The sequence below is a fragment of the Octodon degus genome, unplaced genomic scaffold (assembly GCF_000260255.1).
Source record: "Octodon degus isolate 3935 unplaced genomic scaffold, OctDeg1.0 scaffold00038, whole genome shotgun sequence".
NCBI classification, from domain to species: domain Eukaryota; kingdom Metazoa; phylum Chordata; class Mammalia; order Rodentia; family Octodontidae; genus Octodon; species Octodon degus.
The window spans coordinates 11,266,341-11,291,125 of NW_004524614.1; the positions used below are offsets into that span (position 1 = coordinate 11,266,341).

A 24,785-nucleotide genomic window follows, 5' to 3' on the forward strand; every position below is an offset into this window, starting at 1 on the left:
TATATAGTATAAATATTTATTTTGAAAAATTCAAGCCAGCAAAAAGAAACTTAGCTAACAGGTAGAAGTCAGGATGGAGTGCTGGTTGGGTTGCACAGAATGCAATGAGTGGTCCTGGGAAGGAATCTGCTTCTGCAGATTTTGACACAGAGAAGAGGAAACAATGCTTTTTCAATTTATTGTGTCTCAAGAATCATAACCAAATTATCCATTCATCTCATAAACTCTTAAAAATGTCCCTTTGTGCTTGTTTTCTATTCTGGCTCGAACAGCCTGTTCCTGCTCAAATGTAGGATTTGAAGAGGGTTTTTTTTGCTCTCTTACTCCACAGGATTGTTGTATTAAATTTAAGCAAACTCACACTATTGCTTTCTTGAACACTCAGAGATCATTTCTTTTTCTTTTTTCTTTTCTTTTCTTTTTTTTTTTTTTTGCAGTACTGGGGATTGAACTCAGGACTTTGCACTTGACAGGCAAGTGCTTATTCTACTGAGCTATCTCCCCAGCTCAGAGATCATTCCTTAACACAAGTCTATTTTCTCCTTGTGCAAGAACCACGGAGTAACTGGTTTGAGAACACAAAAATACAGACACAGCACACCAAAGCTAAAGGTGATTCACACACTATTCTACCATACATTGTGTTTTACATTGACAAAAATCTTGCTATCACTTCCCCTTACATCACTGTTTTTTATGTGAGATACAGAATATACTAAGAAGAATACTGGACTGAGGGTCACTAGTACTAGACTTTTGAGGTCTTTCTGGCTCATAACAAACTGTACAGTCTAGGTAAAGTGACTTACATCCTGTAACTAATACTCATCCTCAGCTCTGAGATCTTTCCACAGCTTTGATCATGAAATTTCACTTTTGTACAGATACATGTCACCTCTCAGACAGAATTCAGTTGTTCAGGGACATAGAGTTCATTGAATCTTTTAGTCTTAACCCAAGTTTAATTATTAGTTGTTCATATTTTTGTTTCTCATTTCTTCAACTAGTCTTTTTCTAACTAGGTAGTAAGGTTTAAGGGGAGGAAATTATTCATATATATGTCTCTTCTCCTTATAGCATCTATCACGCAGCAGAAGTTTAAATATTCAAGTTTGCTGCTGCAATTACTTAGCCTAACATATTCTAGTTTGAGGGTATCATCACTTGATTTTGCAAAAAAGTCACATTTGACATATTCATTGAAGTCTTAGTGTGTCCCCGACCACAAGTGTACGGCTGCCCATGGGGTCTCCTCCCACTAACTCATCTATGTTCTCCAATCTCATTCTGCTATAATTTTTAAAATAGCATATAACACATTAGGAAATAGTCACATGCTTTCTTTTACTCTTCTTCTAACCAATGCTTTCCTCTTTCTGTCTTTTTCTTAATCTATTACTTGAAGCCTTCTATTAGGATTTAAATTCCACAAAAACACAAAGTGATCACACTCACTATAGTATTCTTAGAACTTGGACCTGTGTTTGGACTTAATAGACTCACAATCAATATTTACTGAACTGTTAAACATGCCTCTTGATTTACTGATACTTCCTGCAAATTGACCAATGAAATGAAAATACTTCACATAATTTACCTGTAAAGAGGTTCTACAAGGTCCTTTTCAAGAAAATCATGATCATTCTTGACAGCCACAATGTTAATGGGGAATTGTGAATCTGAGAAAGAGAAAAGGCGAGACCAATAGGTTTATGTAGTGTTTTAGCTGAATGAGTTCCAACATATCCAGACCACCAAGGTCTGTACAAGCCACTGATTTTAATACCCATCGCTCATTTCCATTGTTGGAGGTATTTAAAATAGCAGACTGTTCTATTTTTATCACAGTAAATGCTTTTGAGAATATAATTTAAATGTGAAATATGAGGTAATCAAGTACTTGACCTTGTATTTAATACTAAGTGCTTGCATATTTATAGCTCATCCTCATTACTAAGAAAGGCTGGATTTGAAGAGTTTTTATACTCTTACCATCTACCTAATGTGTAGGTCAGTGAATTTTATCCACATGATTTCATAGAAGAGTCTGGTTGACTATCTTTCTTCAGAAAGGACATTTACAAAAATACCCAAAGTTCAATGATCTCAGTGTTTTCTCTTGTAGCTAAAGGTTGAGTCACTTCAAAGTGTCAGCAAAATCTTCAACTGATTCTATGCAAAGAGAAGAAATTCCAGCACTATGACTTTTCTTTAACAAACTATTTAAGCCAGCTGGAGAAGTCATCAGCCAATATTAGAACAGGGTATTAATTTTAGGTACCTCATTTACATAGGTAAAAATCTGAGGTTATAAGCATAAAGACCATAGTCAAATTTCACAGTGCTATTTCATTATCTTTGTCCTGTCTTTGTTTTCTCTTTCTCATTTCATATTTTGTTCTGCCTCCACTTTGCCATTCATGATACATCTAAGGGTATCTAAATCTCAGCGTGAGTTGGAAAGAGAAGCTAATGTAGACTGTGAAACTCAGATACTCTTATGTCCTGATTACCTATTAGTTGTGGGACAGCAGGCAAGTCACTTAATCTCCTTTGGCCTCTGTTTTCTCATAAGTAAAATGGGAATGATAATTATCATACCCATGGTAAGATGGTTGGTGAATATTAAGTGGATAGTATAGGTGCCTTGAATAGTACCTGGCATACAGTGTAGAAGTGTTTGTTCTTATTCTTTCTACATTTATTTAATTTGAATGGCTTGAGCACAGTTTTATAGACATATATGAGTTATAAATTATCTTTACCTCTTAGACTTTTATGTCTTTCCACATTTTTAACAGAATTTTATTATTATTATAATTATTATTTTAAAAATGCATTTAGTATAGGGTCTACGGGGTCTTACTACACACAGATCGGACTCGTAGTGATCCTTTTATATTCAGCCTCCCAAGCACTGGGATAACTGGCCACCATGCCCAGTCTCAATAGCCATCTCAGTGTGCCCCTGGGGCAGGGCTGGCAAGGCACGCCATGCCACGCCAGGGATCAAACCCCAGCCACTGCACTCTGCCTAAGCACTCTGCCTAAGTAGGTGCTTTAGTCCACTGAGCTATCTGGCCGACCCTCTTTTCACATCTAATCTCATAGTATTTTGAATTTGTAAAGCAAGTGTAGCCATAGAAAATATCTTCGATAACAGCCAAGAGACTGAGATGTTAGTTCTGATTCTTCCACTCTGGAAAAGTCATGTAACTTTTCAGGCTTCTTCTTGCTAATCAGAGAGTTGCTGGTGGAGAATAGGAGTAGGGGAGAATTTCTTAGCCCTGAACTATAAAATTCCTCCTTGTCTAAAAGTCTATGATTCTATGAAAACTTTTATCAGAAATCCCAAAATTCAACACCCAAAGCAAGATAAACTCTCCTTTATCCTCATAGAATTTAAGTGCAAGAAGTAGAAAACATTTTTATAAAAGCAGAAAAAAAGTTTAGTATAAAAAATTTTAATATAAAATTTCTAGATGAAGGGATGGAAGTCACCTTTATGTAAGTCAAGGCTTATTTACATCCTACACATGCCATCAGGAAGATAATCAGTTTCTGGTGCTAGGTAGCCTCTATTTTGCCCTGCAGACCCACTCTTCCTGCTTTGCACTCTGCTTTGTGCCTCAAGAGTCACCTCTAGACACAGATGGCAACCAAGGAGACCTGTGCCCTCTGGTTTCCTTTTATTTCATCCATGAGAAACCCTGGCTGGTGATGCAAGGCAGAGTCTGGGGTCAGGGTATTTATCCCCCAGGTCTGTCCATGAGAGGCTGCCCATGGTCAGTTGTGTGCTCCCTACATGGGAAGGTCTGCTCAATAGCACCTCAAAGCTGGAACCAGCTCCTTCCCCTTCTGCCTATCCCTTTGGACCAATATTAGTAACAGCTCTCTTTTACAGTCCCTGGGCTCCTGTACTGTGCACTGTTCCTTGTTGACTCCATTCCTGTCCACATGTTTGCCATGGCCACTACTAGCAATAATCCTCTGTCAGTGAACCATTTGCTTTCTGCCACCATTGTAATTCACTGTACACAGGGTTGATCCAAGAAGGAGCTGAAATTTTTGGTTATAATTTTAGATATAATTAAGATACAAGAGAGTGCATTTATTAACAGCCAAATAATCAATGATAAGAAGTATAATACTAACAATAAAAGTACCTCAGCAAAAATTCACAAGAATTGCATCTCACTCATATTACATACCTTAACACTTTTTATATAAAGTGAACATAAATATTAGAAATTGTAAAGCAAGTAGTTTTGGTACTTCCAAGAAATTTACTAACTAAAGAAAACAGCAGTGAGGGAAAATTACAGAACAAAATGGTGCAAAGTTGCTGATGAGGGAACACTGGTGAAGCCGGAAGAGAATCTGAGGTGGCGAGCACAAGGCAAAGCGGCCTTGGGAAGCGATGGTCATTTCCAAAGTGGAATCAGAAGAAGCCCTTGGTACTGCAAATGCTGAGCAGAAAAGGAATCAAGAAGTCATAGAGAAAAGACCGGCACGCCAGTGTAATCTGTTTTCAGAGTATTCTTCTTATAAAGAGCACAGAGAAGGTGACATACCCTCATACAACTGGGCGTACTGCGGGAACCCAGCGGCACGGAGCCAGTCACATGCTTCTTTCGCCTCAATTTCTGAAAAATACAAAAAAAAAAGAGAAATTGTGAGTTATACATCCATCTTTTTTCACTTTTGTCCCTTAATCAAAGAGACGCCTGTGAGCAAGGCAGAGTCGTTCCAGTTAAGTCTGTGAGCTGGCCTACCCAGAGACAAGTGTAGAAAGGCAACACAAAAGAACCTGCTTCACATCCACTGAGGTTATCTTTGCTGTAGATCCATAAGTAAGGGGATTAAAAACAAGAACATAGAAGACAGAACTCAAGGGCTGGGTTTCAGGCAGGAAAACATGTCCTATTTATATACAGAGAACCAGGGGACTACGGAGGAGGGAAGACTTCTTTATAAAACCTCTTTTTAATAGATTTTCTTTAAGTTTCAAAAATAAGGATAAGAGGGGCTGGGGAGATGGCTCAGTGGAATAAGTGCTTCCCTGGCAAGCGCAAGGGCCTGAGTTCAATCCCTGGTTCCGGAAAAAAACAAAAAAACAAAAACAAAAAAAAAAAGGATAAGAATACTCAACAGTACTTTAATGGAGGACTGCATTTGGGTAACTGATGAAAATCTATTTTCTCATGAAGAAAGAAAGGAATTAAAATTGGATACATTAGTATTGTCTAAATTTCACCGATGGTCTAAATTCCCAAGGCATTTTAACAAGATGATCACTGAGCACACTGGAATGATTCCAAGCTCAGAATACAGCATGGGAAAGGAAACTGAGCTCTGAGTTTCCCGAGGCTGTGAAATCAAGAGGGCCAAGCCCAAGAGGTTGATATGTCCTCTGGGTGAACATTTGCGGGGTGGGCGTACCCACAGCCCTCCACACCACCTGCCAGGGGAAGCCTTGGAGCGAGATGGGTGGAGTCCACTGTGTGGGAAGCAGTACTCCTCTGACCTTGTGAATCCTGGATCGCTTCTCAACCACAACTCCGTTAGATAAACAAGAATCTAAGGGAAAAGAAGTTCATCTGTCTAAAGTCCAGTTTCTCCAAACAAAGTTAAACAGCCTATCATAGCAATCTCTACCATGGCTTCCTCTGCTGCTGGTTTGTGGCCTTGTCAGGTCACTCTGTTTCTATTTTCTCTGATGTTTATTTTCCTCCACAGCCAACAATGGAGAGCACAGGTTCTTCTCAAGGCCACTGCACAAAAATGATCTGTACTAACACTGGCCAAGCACCTGAGATTGTATGTCTTTGCTGAAACTCATTGTCTATACAGTGTCTGTAATGTTTGATAGGACAGAGCCATTTGGTGTATGTTAGGAAAACAGGCCAAAGGGAAGAGCAAAAGCTACAGCTCTGCCTTTCTTATGTGGTTGACCCTAGATCGAAATTTGTTAATAAATTCAAGGTGCCAGAACCTTTGGTCATTCCTGTCCCCAAGTGCCTACTTTTCCTGGCATCTCCTAAATCTCTGTCACTGCAGGGACTGACAATCTAAATTTGAGTTTTGTCTCTAATGTGAGTGTTTTTTAAATACTTTTAACTGTCTCAGGCCTAACATTCTATATTCATTCCTGCCATATATAGGTGGTTCAGAAATGTCTGGAGCAATAAGCCGGAAAAGCTTTGGAGAACATTTCTCTCAGGATGACAGTTTCTGAAATCCACAAGAGTTGCTCAAAACAGCACTGTGCTGCTTTGACAAATGTGGACTTTCCTTTCAGAAAGCACAAAGGACAATCAATGAATAGCTCCTAGGTTCTATTTAGTCAAGAGTCCTTATGTGAAAGTTTCCCCTTTGATAGCCACAGGAGCATTTCAAAATAAGCAGGAAATGCTCATTCTATTTACAAAGTGTAGAAAGTATGGTGAGCCCAAATGTCTTGCAATATTTTCATCTTTAAATTTGCTTTTTACTTCAATGTGATACTGTGGGTAGTAATGGGGAAATCATTTTTGACAAGCTCTAAACTTAATTATGACTCAGCAAGTCTTAGAGGGAAGTACAAAATTATGTACTGTCTATTTGTGTTTCAATAGTACTATGTCGTTTTCTTTTTGGCTGTTACTTTTGCTATGATCAAAATGAAATGTTAGGCAACAGAGTCCAAGAAAGACAGGCCATAAAGAGTAAATGAAGAGGACCTAGAAGATAGGGGTCTTACAGCTCAATAGACAGGAGGATGTGAACCTCTGAATAAGCAGACACCCCAGAAGAAGTTACACACTCTTGGGACCCTGAGACTGGGAAGGATGAAAAATGGGGTAGAAATGGACAGTTAAGGAAACTCTTAGAAAGCTCCTTGTAGAATTAAAAACTCTGGTCAGACAGTGGGATGGGGAGAAGGCAAGGCAGGAGGATTTTCTCTAAAAGGCTTTCCAGATAACTATTTTTCTTTCTATCAGAGCAATATGGATAGTGAACTGAAATCTTAATACACAAACATGAATAATCAAATTTTAACCAGAAACCAGCTATATCAGTCACTCAGATAAATTGATTGACTTCTTTGTATGGTTTTAAATAGGTAAGCCTGTCACTTTTAGTTGACTTTTCAGAGTAAATTGAAATCAAAAACTACAATGAGTGAATGGCAATAAATGAGAAAAGGCCAAATCACAGCCATAGCAGAGGCTCCTTGGGGCACCTCTCTCCACACTCAGCTACTGTTCTGCTTGCCAAAGTGTTTCTCACATTGTTCTATCTTCCACCATCAGGCCCGATTACATGCTATTTACTGGAAGCCTTATTTCATCTTTTTTTGTGTGTGCCAGGGATCAAACTCAGGATCCTGTGCTTCAGGCAGATGCTTATGCTGCTGAGCTACCACCCTGCTCATTTAATCTTAAGTAAAGGGATGGAAAGAGATCCTCAACTTGCACAAATGGAAGCCAAAAGAGAACAAAAGTAGTTATTATTGATCAGATCAACATTAGGTTAAAAACTATAGAAAAGGAGGTAAGATAAAATGGCAAAAAGAAAGTCAATTCAGGGTCTGCAAGACAGATCAGAGGACTAAGCACTGCTTAAGCAAGTGCAGAGCACCATGGTTTGATCCCCAGCACTGCCCCCAGATGTGCTGAGCCAGCAACCATGTTGCGGCGTGGTGGTGCATGTTTGTAATCCCAGAACTAGGCAGGCTGCAAACAGGAGGATCACTACAGAGCCCAAGCTGCATAGTGAGACCCTGTACCAAATACATAAATTTTTTTAAGAAGTCAATTCATTGAGAGGATGTGAATATTATAAATATATAGGCACCCAGTATTGTAGCACATAAATATATAAAGCATAAATAATGTATTATGAGTTATGTGAAGGCAGAGAAAGACTGCTGGCCAACTTCATATCTCAATTTAAGGGCAAAATAATTTCTTCCTTACCTATCAGGGACAAAACAAACAAAATTACTTGGTATAATTAACAACCACCAAAGTTGATTATCCTTGCCAAGCTGAGTTGGGTTGCTAGTCATCCATGTCTCAAATCTTAACCAGACCCCAGCTGACTTCTTGTGATGCCTCACAGTTCCTACTAACGCCTACCAGCCAAATGCTAGTATTTTCCCAGGGCCCTTGTTATAGCTAAAATATAGGTAGATTAAAAAAAAAAATCATCATGCCATGTCATCATTTCACAAAGATCTACTTAATGAGATTTAAATGACATTTGGAATAATAGTGTGAAATTTTCTTTTTTACTGTGCTTTTGTTAATGTGCATCACATTATGGAAAAGCATTAAGAGCTATAAAATCATATTTAGACTGTTTTATTCATTTGCTATTGGCAACCATCACCATCCCCATAACAGCTGGAGGACTCCAGTGCATCAAATCATTGCCACTTTTTTGGATGAAAGTCTGAGATGTGGAGGCAGAACCAGAGAAGGCCACTAGACAAAGGAGCCTACAGCTCTTTACTCAAATTGTACTTCAATTGTCCTCTTTCAGCTGAGGGAATAGCTCAGTGGCACAGCACCTGCCTGGCAAGCACAAGGTCTTAAGTTTGATTCCTGATAAGAACAACAAAAAATATTTCACTGTTAAAACTTACAGTTGTCCTTTTTTCTACAGGGATACATTTCTAGTGCTCCCAGGGAATGCCTGAGACCCTATATGCAGTATTGAATCCTATTTGTAGTACAGTACAAGAATACTGTAGTCTATACTTTCTTCTTTTTATTTGATAACTGAAATGACTACTACATAGCTAATGGAAAGGTAGCACATACAGCATGGATACAATGGACAAAAGGATGATTTACATTCCAAGTAGGACAGAATGGAGTGATATGACACAAGATTTTGTGAAATTTCTAGAATAGCACATAATTTAAAACTTATGAATTGTTTATTTCTGGTGCTTTCACTTTAATATTTTCTGACCAAGGATTACTGTGAATAATTTCAATTATGAAAGGTGAAGTTGCAGGTGAGGAGGAGGGACAATTACATTTTGCTGGAAAAATGCAACCTGTTCAGCTGGACATCATGACTGAAGTTCCATAAAATGTTAACAATTAGTCTATGTAATAATCATTTCCTTCTTCTCTATAGCAGATATCTGTCTTTGCCTGCCCAACATTCTTCCCAGTTTCTACTGATTACAGAACTGTCCATGTGAGGAGTCTCTTCTGTGAATTTAAGTGGAGTTAAAAGTCCCAAGCGCATACTTGACCCTATAACCTCGCCAGTTTTCCTGTACCAGTTCCAGGGCTACAGTGCAATGTATCATCTCATGAAGATGATCTGCCCTTAAAAAAAATCCCTTCCCTTAGCCTTAGGAAACCAAGGAAGTTTAGGAGATTGAGCTAATATTCATTTGAGAGCAGAAATCAATGGGCTTAAAGAGAAAAAAATACCCATTGTTATAGTTAGTAGCTTGACCTGTAAAAACCATGCAATTTTTTTCACTGGTTTATTCAAGGAATTCAGTTGATGATTTGGTTCTAGCTTGACATGATCTTTTGCTATATAGCTGTGATTCTATTTTAGTAACTGATTTTGCCTCAATTACCCTGCTCATACCTATTTTGCTGTGCTCAATACAACTCTTTACTTGACTGACAGATAATTGCTTAGAACTTGATAGGCCCACTGTCCAGAGACCAGGAAGGGTAAGGTTGTCCCCAAGGGGGAAAATGTTAGAGAACCAAGGCAGGATGGAAACAAACCCTGGCCTATGGTATGTTTTCACCAAGTGTTGTCATGTTTCTTATTTAATGTGTTTGCTTTCAAAAGCCTTTCAAAGAAAATTCTGAAAGTCACAGTAAAAAGTCAACTCTTATCCCATCACTAACATATAATTTTATGTACATTATTTGTCATAGGGGTAACATGGTAATAATATCTTAGGTTGACTGCTTTTCTAAAATATAATTACACATTGTGAATATTTTCCCATGTAATAGTATTGTTTTATAAGAATGGGAAATTTACTTTGTTTTGGAAATGACGCTTATTATTATTTTTTTTATGTATTTGGTACAAGGTCTACAGGGTGTTCAGGGTCTCACCACGTAGATCGGACTCGCAGTAATCCTTTTGCTTTCAGCCTCACAAGCACTGGGACTACAGGAGTGCACACCACACTCAGCCTCAATCACCGGCTCAGTGTACCCCAGGGGTGGGGCCAAGATGGGGATCGATGCTTATTTTTTAAATACTTGATTTCTTTTTTTTTAAATAATATAATTTAGTTCGTTAGAAAACAGGTATTGAACAGAAAACATCACAAATAAAATCAACTTTATTTTTATCCCTGAGTCAACCTGCTTTTAAAGGTCCACTGCATCAGAATCTCCTGAACATTAATGCTATGAAAACATCTAAAAATACTTGGTTTGTAAATAGCACCAAATTGTATTTTATTACAGGAAAGCGTAATATCGAGATTGCCAAGATAAAACACTTCAGTGAGGACTCTGCAGAGAAAGAGGTCTATGTGAATTAGAAGAGATTTATCTTCTATTTTTTAATAAAAATAAATGTTAATTTAGTCATTTGGATACAGAGAGTCTAGGGCTCAAGGCTCAGGAGAACCTCAGTCGAGTAAGAAGCGATATTGAGCACAGCAAATATGTAGTCCCGGTTTGCAGGCAACATCTCAAATTACAATCTCATTGTATTTTATTTTTAAACTGCTGCTTTTGGCCAGCTTGGGAACAGTGTGTTCTCCTAGCTAAGCATTTTAGTACATTTTGGTTTACATTATTCCCTGCATAGAAAATACTTTTTTTCCAGAGTTAATTTTCAGGGTGTTTTTTTAAATGACCAAAAATTCAAATCAGAGCCCAATTAAAATTTATTATGTTCCAAAATTTAGCTGACTAGAAGGAACATGCTCTATTGTGAAAAATCTATAAAATCATTATATGAAGGTGTATTTATGCAGTTTGTGCAAATTTCAAATTTTCATAGACAAACTGGTTCTAAATTAAGGCTTCTTTCTTAAAAGTTCATTAGAAGTCTTGAAGTGGGGGAAAATGCAGCAAGATTGCCTTATGATTTTGAAAAGCAGGGCTGGGATGATTGTTTTTTCATGTACAGAGACCAACATGCTCAGCACCCTGTTCCTGAAAGATGACAGGTGCCAGCATTGTCCATGACTCAGCCACCGCAAGGTGCCTGTGGTGAATGCAATTGCCGCTATTAAAGTGTATGAAAGGTATTAAAATTTTGACAAGCCCATAGTTGTTGACTTAGGAAAATTCACACAAATGAGTTAGCTTTATTATTAACATGCTACTTAACATAAGCGATAACACTGTTTTCAAGAACTTCTTAAGCAAAGTCCTTATTTACAGAAGCTGTATTTCTTTGACAATGTACTACTTTGTTAAGTCAGTGCTAGAGTATCCATTCCTTCTGTATACAGTTCTGAATGATGCACCCATTGACATTTCATAGAGCCACACCGTACCATCATGATCCTTCTGGTAGAAAGGCTTTTTATTTATTTATTTAATTTTTTTATGAGCAGAATATATTTATTGAGGAAAAGAAAGCTCCTGTCTGAGGGAGGGACAGGAGGGGAGGCCGAGTGGGTAGTCCCCTGGGAAGGCTTTTTAAACTTTAATTACAGGTGCAGCATGAAGCACTGGGTTTTACAAGACATAGACTTTGATTTAGATTATGTGGTGTAATGTCAGGCTTCATCTTTTTGCACTTTTGAATTAGATATTAAGCTTACTAGATATTAAGCTTGATGTGTAAAAGGTCTTAATAAATTTTAAATGAATGCCAACCACAAGTTTTTTTCTGATATGTGTAACCTTTTCTTTCCATGATATTCTAAATTACTAACACCAATTGATGTCCAGATTATTTAGAAAAAAATCAAGTTTATCAATCACAGAATATTTAAAATATTGAGGCAATTTATAAACACCCATTTTATCCCCTATAGTGTGAAGCAAATATGTGTGGATCCCTAACAGAATTTCTAATGTCAGTAAATCTTTAGCCATAGGAAGAAGGTATGTGGAAGATCCACGTTTGCATATTTCATTGTAACACGTGCATATGGCTGTATTTCTTTCCCCAAAATAAGTCACAGATATGCTCACGCACAATATTTCTCCATCATTTTTAAGTATCAGCCTTATTTTTTGGGCCTTGTAATAACTTTTGCAAGCTGGACTCATTGCAAATCTAGTTATTTATAATAATATTAGAGTAATAGAGAAACAAGTAAATTCTAAGAAACAATTTATTCCTAATTACTTGAGAGTTGTTTATAATCATACCTTTTCAGCTTGTTTGAAATATTTGTATATATAATAATTATATATATATATATATATATATATATGTATGTATGTAATATCACATAGCATGGAAACACATATAGGTAAAAATAGAAAGCAAATATTTATATTTAATAATTTTGCATTTTTTAAATAATTGTAAAATTTATCTATCTATCTATCTATCTATCTATCTATCTATCTATCTACATGCACACATATTTTTCCCCTTATAGGTTTCCAATGATGCCCTGCTCTTTCCAGTAGCCACTCTCCTCCGAATGGGAGGCAGGTATGTGCCATCTACTGATATCAGGCTTGCCCACAACTCCATTCCACCTCATGGAATTGAACAGAAGTAATGTAAGATAATTCTTCACAAAAACTCTTACAGGGCCATCCTCTTATCCTACCAGCTTTGCTGCATTGTGTGCTTTTCTTGTACAGCCAGCATGCCTTAGGTAGAGGCTATCACTTTAGCTAGGGTTCAGGATTAGTGACAACAGGGAGTAGACCCACAGGAGACCGGCTGCTGACATGAAATGTGACCAAGAAATAGGCTTCTGGGATTTTACACCACTACAATTTAATCTTGTGAAAGTTCCTAACACTATAAAAACCAGTCATTCATTCCATAGCTGAAGCACACAGAGGATGCTGTGAACCCTTACTTCAACCTCAAACTTTTGCTGGGTATCTCTTAGTGCAGTGTAGAGGTGAGCATTTCTGCCCACAATCTGCTTTCCTGACTACAGGGCGTGGCCTATACAAATTCAGAAAATGTTACAAATAATCATTTCATGTTCATCTGTTACTTGCACCAACATCTACATCACAGAAAAGAAAAAGCACAGTTGCAGTTGAAAAACCAACTCTCCACGAAAATAAGTACTATTCTCTACACTTACATTTCTTGTAGTATGTAAAAATGAAAAAAATTATGATCCTCCTACTCCAATCAATATCAAAGGGAAAGAAAGCAGAAAATATATACTCATCCAGCCAAATAGTTTCTGACCAGATTGCTTTGACTCAAGTTTTCCATGAAGCAGAATAATTCTTTATTCTGCTCTTTCATTTGGTACAGATTGTTCCCATCAGGCCCTTGTGGTATTTCCCAGTGAGGCTGCATGCATTCACAAGCACATGAACATCCTCAGCCTTTTGAAGTTGTGGAGCCACAGCCTACCACTAGCTCCCAAGAGATTCTTCGAGATGGAGACAGTTAAGCAACTGAAATTCAAGGCTGGGGAACAGAAAGTTGATTCAGACAATTAGAAAGAGGGTCAGAATTTGCAGGCGTTGGCCGATGTATCTGTTTTGACCCACCAAGAAATAGTCTTGAGGGAGCCTTCTGAGCATGAAAATTTGCCTGTCTTTCTGATTCATTTTCTCTATCTTCATTTGGAACCAAGTAACAGTCTATGCAGCTCAGTTCTGTCTCCAGTAACACACACACACACACACACACACACACACACACACACCCATGAAACCTGATGATACTAACTCTCTGGTGAGGAGGCTTTAATGTCACAAGGAAGCTTGAAACTCACACCTTTGAAATTTTTAGTATCAGAAAGACCCTTGGGCATTCATCCTCTGATGTGCTGATGACTTCTTGTCTGGAAAGAGCAACTGCTCCCAGCATATTCCACCAGTACTGGGAAGTCAGGTGTCTTGACTTCTGAGAGGTATCCTTTCACCCTACCTTGCTTGAAAACTGTTTTAAATGTTAAAAATATTATGCTTAAACCCTTTGTGTACCTGTCTTCAGACATATCTATCTGTCTGTACTTGGAAGAAGTTATCTGCTGTTAGACCTGCTTAGCTCGACTATTTTTGTAACAGTCACTCTGACTGTCTCTAGAAGTCTAGTGATGTTAGGAGAAATCACACCATGTAGGCCAAAGAAGAAGCATAGATTCTCTTAGGACAGAATAGCTCCAACAATTTCAGGGGTCCTTTTCCATTGTTTTATTTCTTGTATGTCTGGCACGGCAAGACACAAATTCATTAAGGCTCCTGACTCCTTTCTCAAGATGCTTTATATTTAACTTCTCTGCAACTGTAATACTTGGATCAATCAAAACTAGATTTTGCTTAATTTAATCCGAAGGAAACATTTGTAAAACTCAATAATAATTTTATTATCTAGCTAAGCATAAAAACTTGATACTGTGTATGTGGTTTTTCTTATTCCTTGGCATTTGTTCAGAATGCAAGGAAAAAAAAACTTCCTGGGAATTTTTTTTAACACATCTTTGTCAATTTTTTGGAATACTTTCTACCTGTCTGCTGAATGTGGATGGCACTGGCCCTCTGAACGATTTTGTAAACAACTGTCACACTGCCAGAAAGGTTCAAGAATTTAAGCTGTTATTAAGTTTCAGCTGCTGATTCACTTTTCTGTGTGTTCTTCAAGACCAAAGAGACTGCTGAGCTCAGAGATTTGTTATATAGATACTGACACTATACATTCCTTATGAAAAAAAACACTGAAAAATGAGTTCAGGTAGTTGAAATAGCTCTACCTGAGAGAAAGAGGACAAACAAGGCTCTCCACTGAAGACGTGGGAAACATTTGGGTGCTGGAACCTCTTGTTTCAGCAGAGACAATATGTGTAAATGATTTGCGTCTTCAGTACATGGCATAGTGATATTAAGATCAATTAAGGCATGCCATGCACATGCAACAAATGACAATCACATAGGTTAAAAATTATGTAAATGATAAAATAATTTAGAAGCTTAACACGTATTAAAAGTTTAAAATTTTTACATGGCTCATTTTGTCCAATAAATAACTGAAATTTAAAGAATATTTTTTAGACCTAATAATTATTCTTCCGAAGTCTTAATTGGGCCTCTTAACATTTTTTTTTTATTTTAAGGAAAACAAACAAAAATAAAATAGCAACAAAAAAGACAGAAATAAAACAACACAAGAACAATAAAAATGACACAAAACTTCAAAGCGAAATGATAGGAAATTAACAACAGTTGTTAGATTACATATTGTTACCTTCAACATAGTTGCTCACATTACCAGATGTAACAATGCAAGACTGATCAAACAATTAAACATTAACTGTTTCTTTCAATAAACCAATGATAATTAGTAGTACAATAATCTTATATATAATAACCATATATATATATATTTTTTTCTTCCCTTCATGTGTAAGAACAGTATAAGAAATATCAGAGGGATGTGGCCTGTACATCGCCAACCACTTCTACATGAAGGTCCAGGTCAGGTCATAGGCACCTCGCACAGTATTTAAGCCCCTGCTTAGCTTTGGGGGCACATAACAATTTTATTAATTTAGTCAATATGATGGTCTCGGCTAACATGTTTGCCCAAATACTTCCTGTATTCATATATAAAATGATAACTTGCCCAAAGAATAGACTTGAATCAGGGGTAAAAGTGTCTTGGTATTCCTCAAATGAAATCTGACAGAACAGATCCAAGCCTTACCTATAAATTCACATACATATTCAATTTCTCACATCTGCACACCCAAACCAGGGTTTTAGTGCACTGATAAAGAGAAAAAACACAAACCAAGTTAGCCAAGTGCTACTAAAGATTCTTTCATTACTAACTTATGAGCAAATGGGCATAGTTGCAAGATTTTACTATGGGAAAACATCAAAAATTTTGGGTACTATACAGGCTGGCAAATCTATTAGAACCAAAGTAAGGACTCCTGGGTAAAGGACTACACAAGGTACCCGCTACAGTTAAGTATGGCAGCAAAAGAAACCAAAAGACTATCAAGCAGTCATTATACTTACTCATTTTCAAAACTCAAATCTAAAATTTAATTGATGTTCTGTTATCCCTTGGTCCTGCAGCAGCCATGGACTTAACCAACTTCAGATTAAAAATATTTAGAAAAATTTCTGTATTCAACACGCATAGACATTTTTCTTGTCATTATTTCCTAAACAATAGAGTATACAAGTATTCACATAGCATTTACACTGCCTTAGGTATTATGAGTCATCTAGAGAGAATGTAAAGTATACAGAAGGATGTAGCTAGGTTACGTGCAAATATCAAGCCCTTTTCTGTAAAGGACTTGAGCAACCACGGGCCTTGGGGTCCATCTCAGTTACTTTTCTCTCGTTGCTGGGGTAAAATGCCAGAAACCCAAAATTAAGGAAGGAAAGGTTTATTTAGCTCACAGTTTGTGGAGTTTTCAGTCCATACTCAGCTGGCTCCAAGACAGAGTAGCACATGAAAGAAGGCAGCAGTTCATGACGATGGAAAACAGTAAAACAGCAAGAGCAGAAAGGGAGGAACAGAGGCAGAGAGCAAGCCTTGCTCCCTTCCTTATATTGCATTCAGGCTATCTGCCTGAGGGCAGTGTAGCACTCACACCCATAATCCCAGCAGCACTCATACCTGGAATCCTAGCATTGGATCACGAATCAATCACAAACCCTAGAAGCCTGCCCCATGACTACATAAGGCTTTGTGGGGACAACTAGTCACAAACCATAAGAGTGTCTGCGCAGGGGGAGGAGCCATCCTGGAACCAAGCCCCTGAAGATATCAAAGGAGCACTGTAATTTTAATTTTCTTTTTTGAATAAAAAGATAAAAATGGAAAGGAGGGAAAAATCCACTTACAGATTAAAGTTTAGTTGACATACACTCTCTCATTCCTTTATTATGCAGATGTGTACAAGGTATGTACATCTAAACTAGGCAGTCAATCTATTTTATAATAATCTTTACAGAAACTTGTAATTTGCTTTTTAACCTAACATCGTTACCAGATGTCCTTTTTCAAACATTCTAGATAGCTGAGTAATATTCCCACTGTCATTGCTTTAGGAAAGTATCTTTTTATTAATTAAAGCTTCTATAATCATGGGTTAAATACAATACATCCAATTTCTTGAAAGCTTTCATTCTAAATGAGAAATTTCACCAGAATGTAAATCCTGGTGAATGTATTTCAGGGGCTACTTCTGAGTCGACATTTCTCATGTTATTTTACATGTGGAATTAAGACACATCTCCTATGGCTTTGATTTATATTCTCAGCAGACCTCAAAAAGAAAATTCCAAGTAGGAGTTTATCCATACACAACTATGTTTAAGTGATGCTAAAGTGGTGTCTTAAACTAACACAAGTCAGGACGTTCAAAATCATGGTTAGATCCTGGGCCATGTTCCCACCCCTTCCTTCTTAGATATTCTAGGTATACGGACAGCAGAGATTTTAAGTAACGGCTGTTTCACTTTTCTTTAGCCTTCTGAGTATCTATTTAGGCAATTTCAAAGATATATTTCTTGATTGTTGAAGCTTTAGGTTGTATTTAAGAAAGAATGAATGAATGAATGAAAGAGAAAGAGAAACCCACACTACATAAGGAAAACCTCTACATCTAGGATTTTTTAAAAGTATTTATATATTTATTTATTTATTTATTTGGTACACAGTCTCACTATGGGCAGGTTAGACTGCCTCCCCAGAGCTGGGATTACAGGCATGCGTGGCCACACCTGGTTTCGTAGCCTAAACAGCCATGGGACATTTAATGAATACTAGATGAGATGAATACTTAGAGGGGCTGGGGAGGTGGCTCAGTGGACTAAGCACTTCCCTGGCAAGTGCGAGGGTCTAAGCTCAATCCCCGGTTCCACTAAAAAAAAAAGATGAATACTTGGGAGTGCACATGACTTCCAAGATCATTCAAAGAGTCAAAAGTACAATGTGATTCAAATATGTAAAACTAGTAAATTCTCTGAAAGTGTAATTCTTTTTAAGACAAAGCAACTTTATTGTGATTGAGTGTGTGTGTGTGTGTGTGTGTGTGTGTGTGTGTCTGTCTGTCTGTCTGTCTGTCTGTCTGTCTGTCTGTGTGGTACTGGGCATCAAAATCAGTAATTTTGCACTGAGCTACATTCCTAACCCTTTTAATTTTATTTCACTTATTTATTTTTGAGATAGGGAGTGTCTAACCTGCCAAGGCAAGAACTGAACCTGTGATCTTCCTGCCTCAGCTTCTCAAAGTGCTGGGATTTATAGTGCTATTGCTCTAAAGCACAGTTTTCAAAGCTCTAATTTTATTTTGCTTTTAATGGTATGCCTATTGCTTAAATAAAACTAATTTTTCTCTTATTAAATATATAGTTAGCTTTACAGGTTAATGTTTAAAGGCAGTGTATCAATTTGTCTAGAAAAAACTGGATGCAAGATTGATAAAATGGCAGAAAGTGGTCAGGAGAAAGGATTGAGTCTAAATTCTAGACCTTAAGTACACAGCTTCAGGGTGCCTCAGTTTCCAAACATACACTTGTAGAATGGAGCTAAATGATCCTATCTACTTCAAGGCATAGGGTGAGAATTAAGTGATCATGTCAGTGTAAAGTGACTAGCCATTTACCAGGAACATAGTATTTGTTACTATCACTATGGTGAAGGTATTTACATTGTTTTTCCATGATAGAAAATAGTGATTCTTGGGGCTGGGGAGATGGCTCAGTAGAATAAGCACTTGCCTGGCAAGTGCAAGCGCCTGAGTTCAATCTTTGGTTCCGCCAAAAAAGAAAGAAAAGAAAAAGAAAATAGTGATTCTTACAGTCTCTGATTCTCCCCACCCTGTTCTTCATCTGGCCTTCAGAAGTGGAAAGGCTTTGTCTATTCATTTGTTCAGCAGACATCTGCGGGAAGTCCTCTGACGTGAATGCCTGCTGTTAGGCACAATGGGAGAAGGCAAGGCTATGCGCAACCAGGTCTTGCTCTGAGGTAAGTAAATTGAGTAGAAAAGAGAAAGACCAGTCTAGGCTTTACTACAAGCTAGAGCAAAAAGGCTCTGCCTCTCAGGGCTTATAGCAAGAGGGAGCCTTTTGGATAAGGTGACCAGCAAAAGCCTGGAAGACGATGTGCTTGGGCAAGGAGGCTGGTCAAATGTTCCACTTCAAACATCCCTCTTCTGTTCACCACCTGATCTTGCAGCTGGGATTCTCATGACCTTCTGGCAGCAGATTCTTAGCTTCCTGCATCTGAGGACCTTGGGGCCATGTGCTGCCACCAACCTACTAGATTTTTTTCTTATTAAGAAGTATTTAATAGGCAATTCAGTTCCTATACTTCACATAAATTTCCATTACACTCTTTCTGTTAACTGATGCTATATCTCAGCAACCATTCGATGCTGTTTAACAAGATATGGTGAGAGTCATAAACAAAAGCATACTTTGAAGGTGGCGGTAAGGCCCTTAACCTAAAAGGTGGTTATGTGTGGCGCATAAACACAGACTGAAGAAGACAGTTTTCTGATTGTAGTTAACAATGTGCTTACCAGTTAATAAGTAAAATATTAGCCATCCTGTGCCTGATATGTGGGGATCCCAAGGTCAAAGATGTGTTAAAGCATAACCAAACAGAAAAACCTTGGGAAAGAAACCTGTATTCCACACGTGGACTTCGTTAAGGGAAACGTTTTCAGAAGGTTAGCTTTCCACAACATGAGAAAAAAAAAAAAAAAAAAAAAAAAAAAAAACACCTGAACAATAAGAAATTGTGAGCAAAGTGAATGGGCTTTCTGAGGATTAGTGGCAGGATGTTTGGGGTGAATGTGTAGCCAAAAGTCACTGACATCAAGAGGTCCTGGCTCTCCCAGATAGGCTTTCTGACAAGGTCATTCTATTAATGAAAATTTCCTGCGCGGACATTAGGGGATCTATTTTGTGAAGAAGAGTGGGAAGTTTTTCTAATACCGCACAAATATGTTGAATCATTCCCACTTAAAATCAAAGAAATAATTTCCTCTTATGCCTAAAATGATTATAGTTAAGGCTGTATGACTTCTCAAATTGTACAGAAAATTGAGAAAGCAGTCCTCTTCAAACCTTTTGTTTTTCCACAATGTTTGCTGGCTCCGATAGACTTTCCCTTTCCCTCTGCATCAAATATTTGGAAATTACAAGCACAAAGAACCATAAGATTTAGTATTGGAGGAATAAGAATAAAAAACATTGTCCTTATAAAGGAATTTGTTATAAAGGAATCAATTTTCCTTTTAAAGATAATCAAACATGATGGGGATATGTTAATATTTGAAAATAATTCATACTTGAGTCAAAACCACAGAAAAACAATATCATAATGCTTTCAACTGTTTTGACCACATTTTTCATCACAGTAAGTGTAAGCAATAAATTTCATATAGTTGTGAACTCACCCACCCACCCACACCCACCCACCCACACACACACACATGACCACATATAGACTGAAACAAAATTTCACAAAATAATGCATTTTATATGTGCATGTTGCCCCAGCATTTTCCATCCTAGTCAAAATTGTTAGTTATGCACACTAGTTGATTTTGTGCTCTCTCAATTTAAAGAACTCTGTCTTCTATAACATTTGGCCATATGAGAAGTACCTGGTTAAATAAATTAATGAATAAACTGAACAGGGTTCTATGGACCTGGCACTCAGTGGTCTTCCTTCTGTCTCTTCATTCTTCATATTTTCACAACATCCCAGAACCTGCTCGAGATCTCATAAATATAATTCTCCAGCTCCTGTCTTCCCTAACTCCATTCCCTCTGTCTAGCTTTAGAGCCTCATTCTGTCCCAGGAAGACAGCCACAGAATACCAACTGGTCCCTCTGCATCAGTTCTTGCCTTCATTACATCTTTGAAATTCAACTCATGATCATTCTCCTCAAACCTTTTATCCTCTCTGTCACCCGCAGAGAATGCCAGCCCATAACCAGGGCCACAGCGCTTCCTGACACACACTTCCAGGGTTCACATGCACCTGTATGATGCTGCCTGGAGCCTCCCAGCCCAGGCTGTGTTTCTCATCTTGTACGCGCACACTGACTGCTTTCTGACCTTCATCTCTTTTCTACCACTGTCCTCCTATGCTTTTCCCCTGACTTGTTTTCATTCATCTTCTCCTATGATTCAGTGAAGACATCATCTCCTCAATCCCAAGTTGGCCTGACTTGCCTCTGGGCTTTCGTGGATTTATTATGAGCTTATCCTGGAATGTTCTTATTGCATGTTTGCTTTTCCCACGAGACCACAAGCCCTGCAAGGGCAGAAGTTGCCTGAGTCACTTTTTGTGCACTCAGAGTGCCTGGCAGAGCACATGGAAGCTGGTGTGCACTCCATCTGTGCTCAACGGAGGGGGAGCAAGGAAGTGCTTCTCTTCCTCTGTATTATTCTCAAGCCAGGAGGGACTGTAGCCCTTTGACTTATTCCTGGTCAAGAACCTCCAAGATGCTTCTGGCCAAAAACCTATAAAGAAAAACCTTATATTCTCTGAAAACATTTTCCTGTTTTCTTTCTCTTTTTTTGTTTGATTTATAGAAGCTGAGAGTTATGTGTTAGGTTTCATAAGCGTTTGTCCTATTCAGTCTGAGAAATCTGCTTCTACCATTGCTGGGGCTAAGATTGGGTTGAGTGCCAGATCCTAAGCCGTAATAATAATAAAAAAGCAATGACATGAAATCTCATGCAATTTAGAGGCTTTCCAGTTGTGGGTTTGGAGTACTGTTGGGATGTCAGATTTGGTCCAGAGACATTTCCAGTCTGGCTGACCCTGGGAGAAAGCAGGTGGTCCCCTCATGAGCAGATCTGAGGTCTAGTTCAGTCTGGGCTGTCAAAATCACCCTGAATATGACCTAGGGAAACTGAGCACCCATAGGCTCTCCTATTTGAACCTCAAGGCAATTAACCAGCCAGTCCATGATATGATGTATTTCTTAGGGAAGTATAGGAGGTGGGGATGCTTTTAATTAGCACTTCCATCATTTGGATATAACCACATTCAGCTATGATTAAGACAGTTCTGAGCAGGAGAGGGAAAATATGTGATATAGGATGATCTTATTTTGGAATGAACTAGCTGGTTCTGGCTAGAAGACCTTTTATTCTTCTCTTCTTAAAAAACTAAACTTCTTTTTTCTTGAAGATGTAGCTTGTTGAACTCATTCTCCTAGAAGACTTTCCTGAACCTTCTAACACACTTAGTCAGCCCCACTCTATGACCTCTAGCCATCTTGAATTGTTCTCTGTAACTAGTATGCTGAAGACTAAAAGTCTGATTGCAGGGAATTAGCAAGCAGTAAGGGCTCTAAATAGAGTTGTAGTGGTGTGGCCATTGTGGTTACTGATGATAAGTAAGAAAAAGCCCAAGCCTTTCCATGGGCATAGATGTGTGATGATAATGATGATGGGTAGGCAGCCGCTTTCAACTTCTAGAGAAAGGTGACAGACCTGGTAGAATGGAATGGATATCCTAATGGAATAAAAGGAGGGACAAGAGAAGTAAGAGGTATAAAACTGGGATATCAAATTGTGATTAAAAGAAAAACAAGTAAAATAAAACTTTCAGATAGAGAGGTGGCTGAGGGAGTGATGCTGGGTAGGGACCCACATATATAGGGGTTTCTGGCAAGCACAGGACAACCTAAAGCAGGGATAGTGAACTTTTTAGAGACCGGCTGCCAATCTGCAGGCCAAAATTCCAACACTGCAACTAACCCTGAACACTGAGGCTTTAGTCCACAAAAACGACTCATAGTTTAACATGCTTTGTCATAAAAAGAAAACACAATAACATTTGTGCCATTGGTTCGCCACCGCTGGCCAGACCCTCAGTTTTGTCATCTGCAAGATGTGCATGTGCACAGTAATACAGATATTCTTCAGAGAAGTTAGGAGGACATGAAAGACTAAAAAAACAAAGGACATTTAGTTCACTGCTGGAGTCCACGTCTCTAGCACAGGGCTTTGAATTTTAATTTGTGTTTACAATTGCTGAACAAATCAGTTTTTTTTTTATGTCCACACAGAACAAACATTTAAAAATCGAAGCCATGATTTCTTTTAGCTGAAATTAGTGTTCTTCACCTTCACCCACTCACATACCTGAATGACAGAATAAAATAAAGCCCCCTCCTTATGAATCTGACATTTCCTGCTATCCACAGTTGGAATGTAACATTTACACAGCTGTTTTAATACAAAATGTTTTCCTTCAAATTTGAGGAAAACATGTGCTGAACTGTACCATCCTGTAGCTCCTGAAGACGCTTTGGTGTTCTTGTTCATTGAGGAGGCTCAGATTATAAATTTAAATGAAAAAAAAATCTCACTTTTAGAGAGATGATTTAAATATTTTTAATAAGAGCCTCCCCAAGCCCCAGCAAATTCAGACTCCACTGAAGCCAGGGTGACATCACGACAAATCCCAAAGTCTGACTTTAAAGAAATGAGAGATAACGAAGAGCGGATGTTGGTTTAGTTTAAGGTCACAAGATGAAGACCTAATCTCTGCTGGGAACATAAAATGTTGGTTTATAAAAACATTCTTGAATAAATCTCTATAAAATAGCAGATTTTGTACACGTTTTTTTCAAGAATGCAACTAACATGGTGCAAAACGGTAACTTCAGCGACAGAACGTAAATCTGGCCATTCCTATCTTTACTTAGAATCTTTCACGTTTCTTAAATCCCTTCCAAGTACAATTCCCCTTCGAAGGGGAACCCTATGCAATGTTTGAGCTGAGCGCTGTTGCCCCGGGCAAGCCATCCTGCATCCCTGATGCCATATGCCCTGGACCCCGGTGATGCCAAACAGGACTACTGGACAGGCCCACAGCCCAGCTCTATCTTGTTTCCTCTAGGTCTGCTCTCTTCCATCTGGAAGGGCCTTCTCCCACTTCATCCAACCAGCACATCGTGCTCTTCCTTCTCAATCCCAACCCTGGCCTCCTGTGAAACCCTCCACGCCTGCCGCCAAGCCAGGCCACTCGGGGCTGCTCCTTTGCTTTACACTCTGTGCACTTCCGTCCCAGCACTTACCCCTACACTGGAACTTGCCGTTCCCTCTGCTTCTCCATTCCCCTTCACAGCCATTGTCTGTGTATTCCCTGCACCAGCATAGCTCTCCGGACCCCAAAGGTGCTTGATAAACGTGTGCTGGGAGGACTGGGGAAGCTTCCTTCCCAGTGGCGCAGAGAAATTTGGAGCAGGGAGCAAAAGCTCCTTCCTCCCGCCTTCTTCCGGCCGCCAACAGAGGAGAGGAACGTCTCTGCTCCCCAGTGACCCCGAGGCCTCAGCCGAGATTCCAAGCCTCCACACTTCCTCTTCTCTTGTTTTCATTCACATTAAAAAGGAACTCCAAGGACTTGCACTGGAGCCTCAAAATAAAGTTCCAGAGAGAAAGGATTCCATTTGGAACAGAAAGAACTACACACTTTCTAATGAACCAAACCCCAGACTAAAATGTAGGGTTGAATATGTTCCACTTATCCAGGAGATCAAGAGAGCCTTTTAGTAGCAAACAGAGCTCTCTACTCATAAGGAAACAACTCAAGAGGCACTTTGTAATCCCAACGGTTAATCTTTTGTTTGAAATTTCCACATCTTGCTTCCATGTCCTTTAAAACTATAAATACGGCT

At 38.5% G+C, this 24,785-nt stretch overlaps 1 protein-coding gene across 4 annotated transcripts in view; it reads right to left on the reverse strand.

Annotated features, from left to right (window-relative positions):
* The window catches only part of Stard13 (StAR related lipid transfer domain containing 13), a 248,841-nt gene that overhangs the window by 62,647 nt on the left and 161,409 nt on the right, over nucleotides 1-24,785 (reverse strand). For 3 of the 4 annotated variants that reach the window (XM_023715005.1, XM_004631074.2, XM_023715007.1), the window contains exons 2-3: nucleotides 4,575-4,646; nucleotides 1,598-1,679 (exon numbers count right to left, since the gene is read on the reverse strand). In XM_023715005.1, coding sequence (XP_023570773.1) covers nucleotides 1,598-1,679; nucleotides 4,575-4,646 — 154 coding nt within the window. Of the gene's footprint in view, nucleotides 1-1,597; nucleotides 1,680-4,574; nucleotides 4,647-13,884; nucleotides 13,949-24,785 lie in introns of those variants that run through there. The other variant, XM_023715006.1, reaches the window with a different exon arrangement.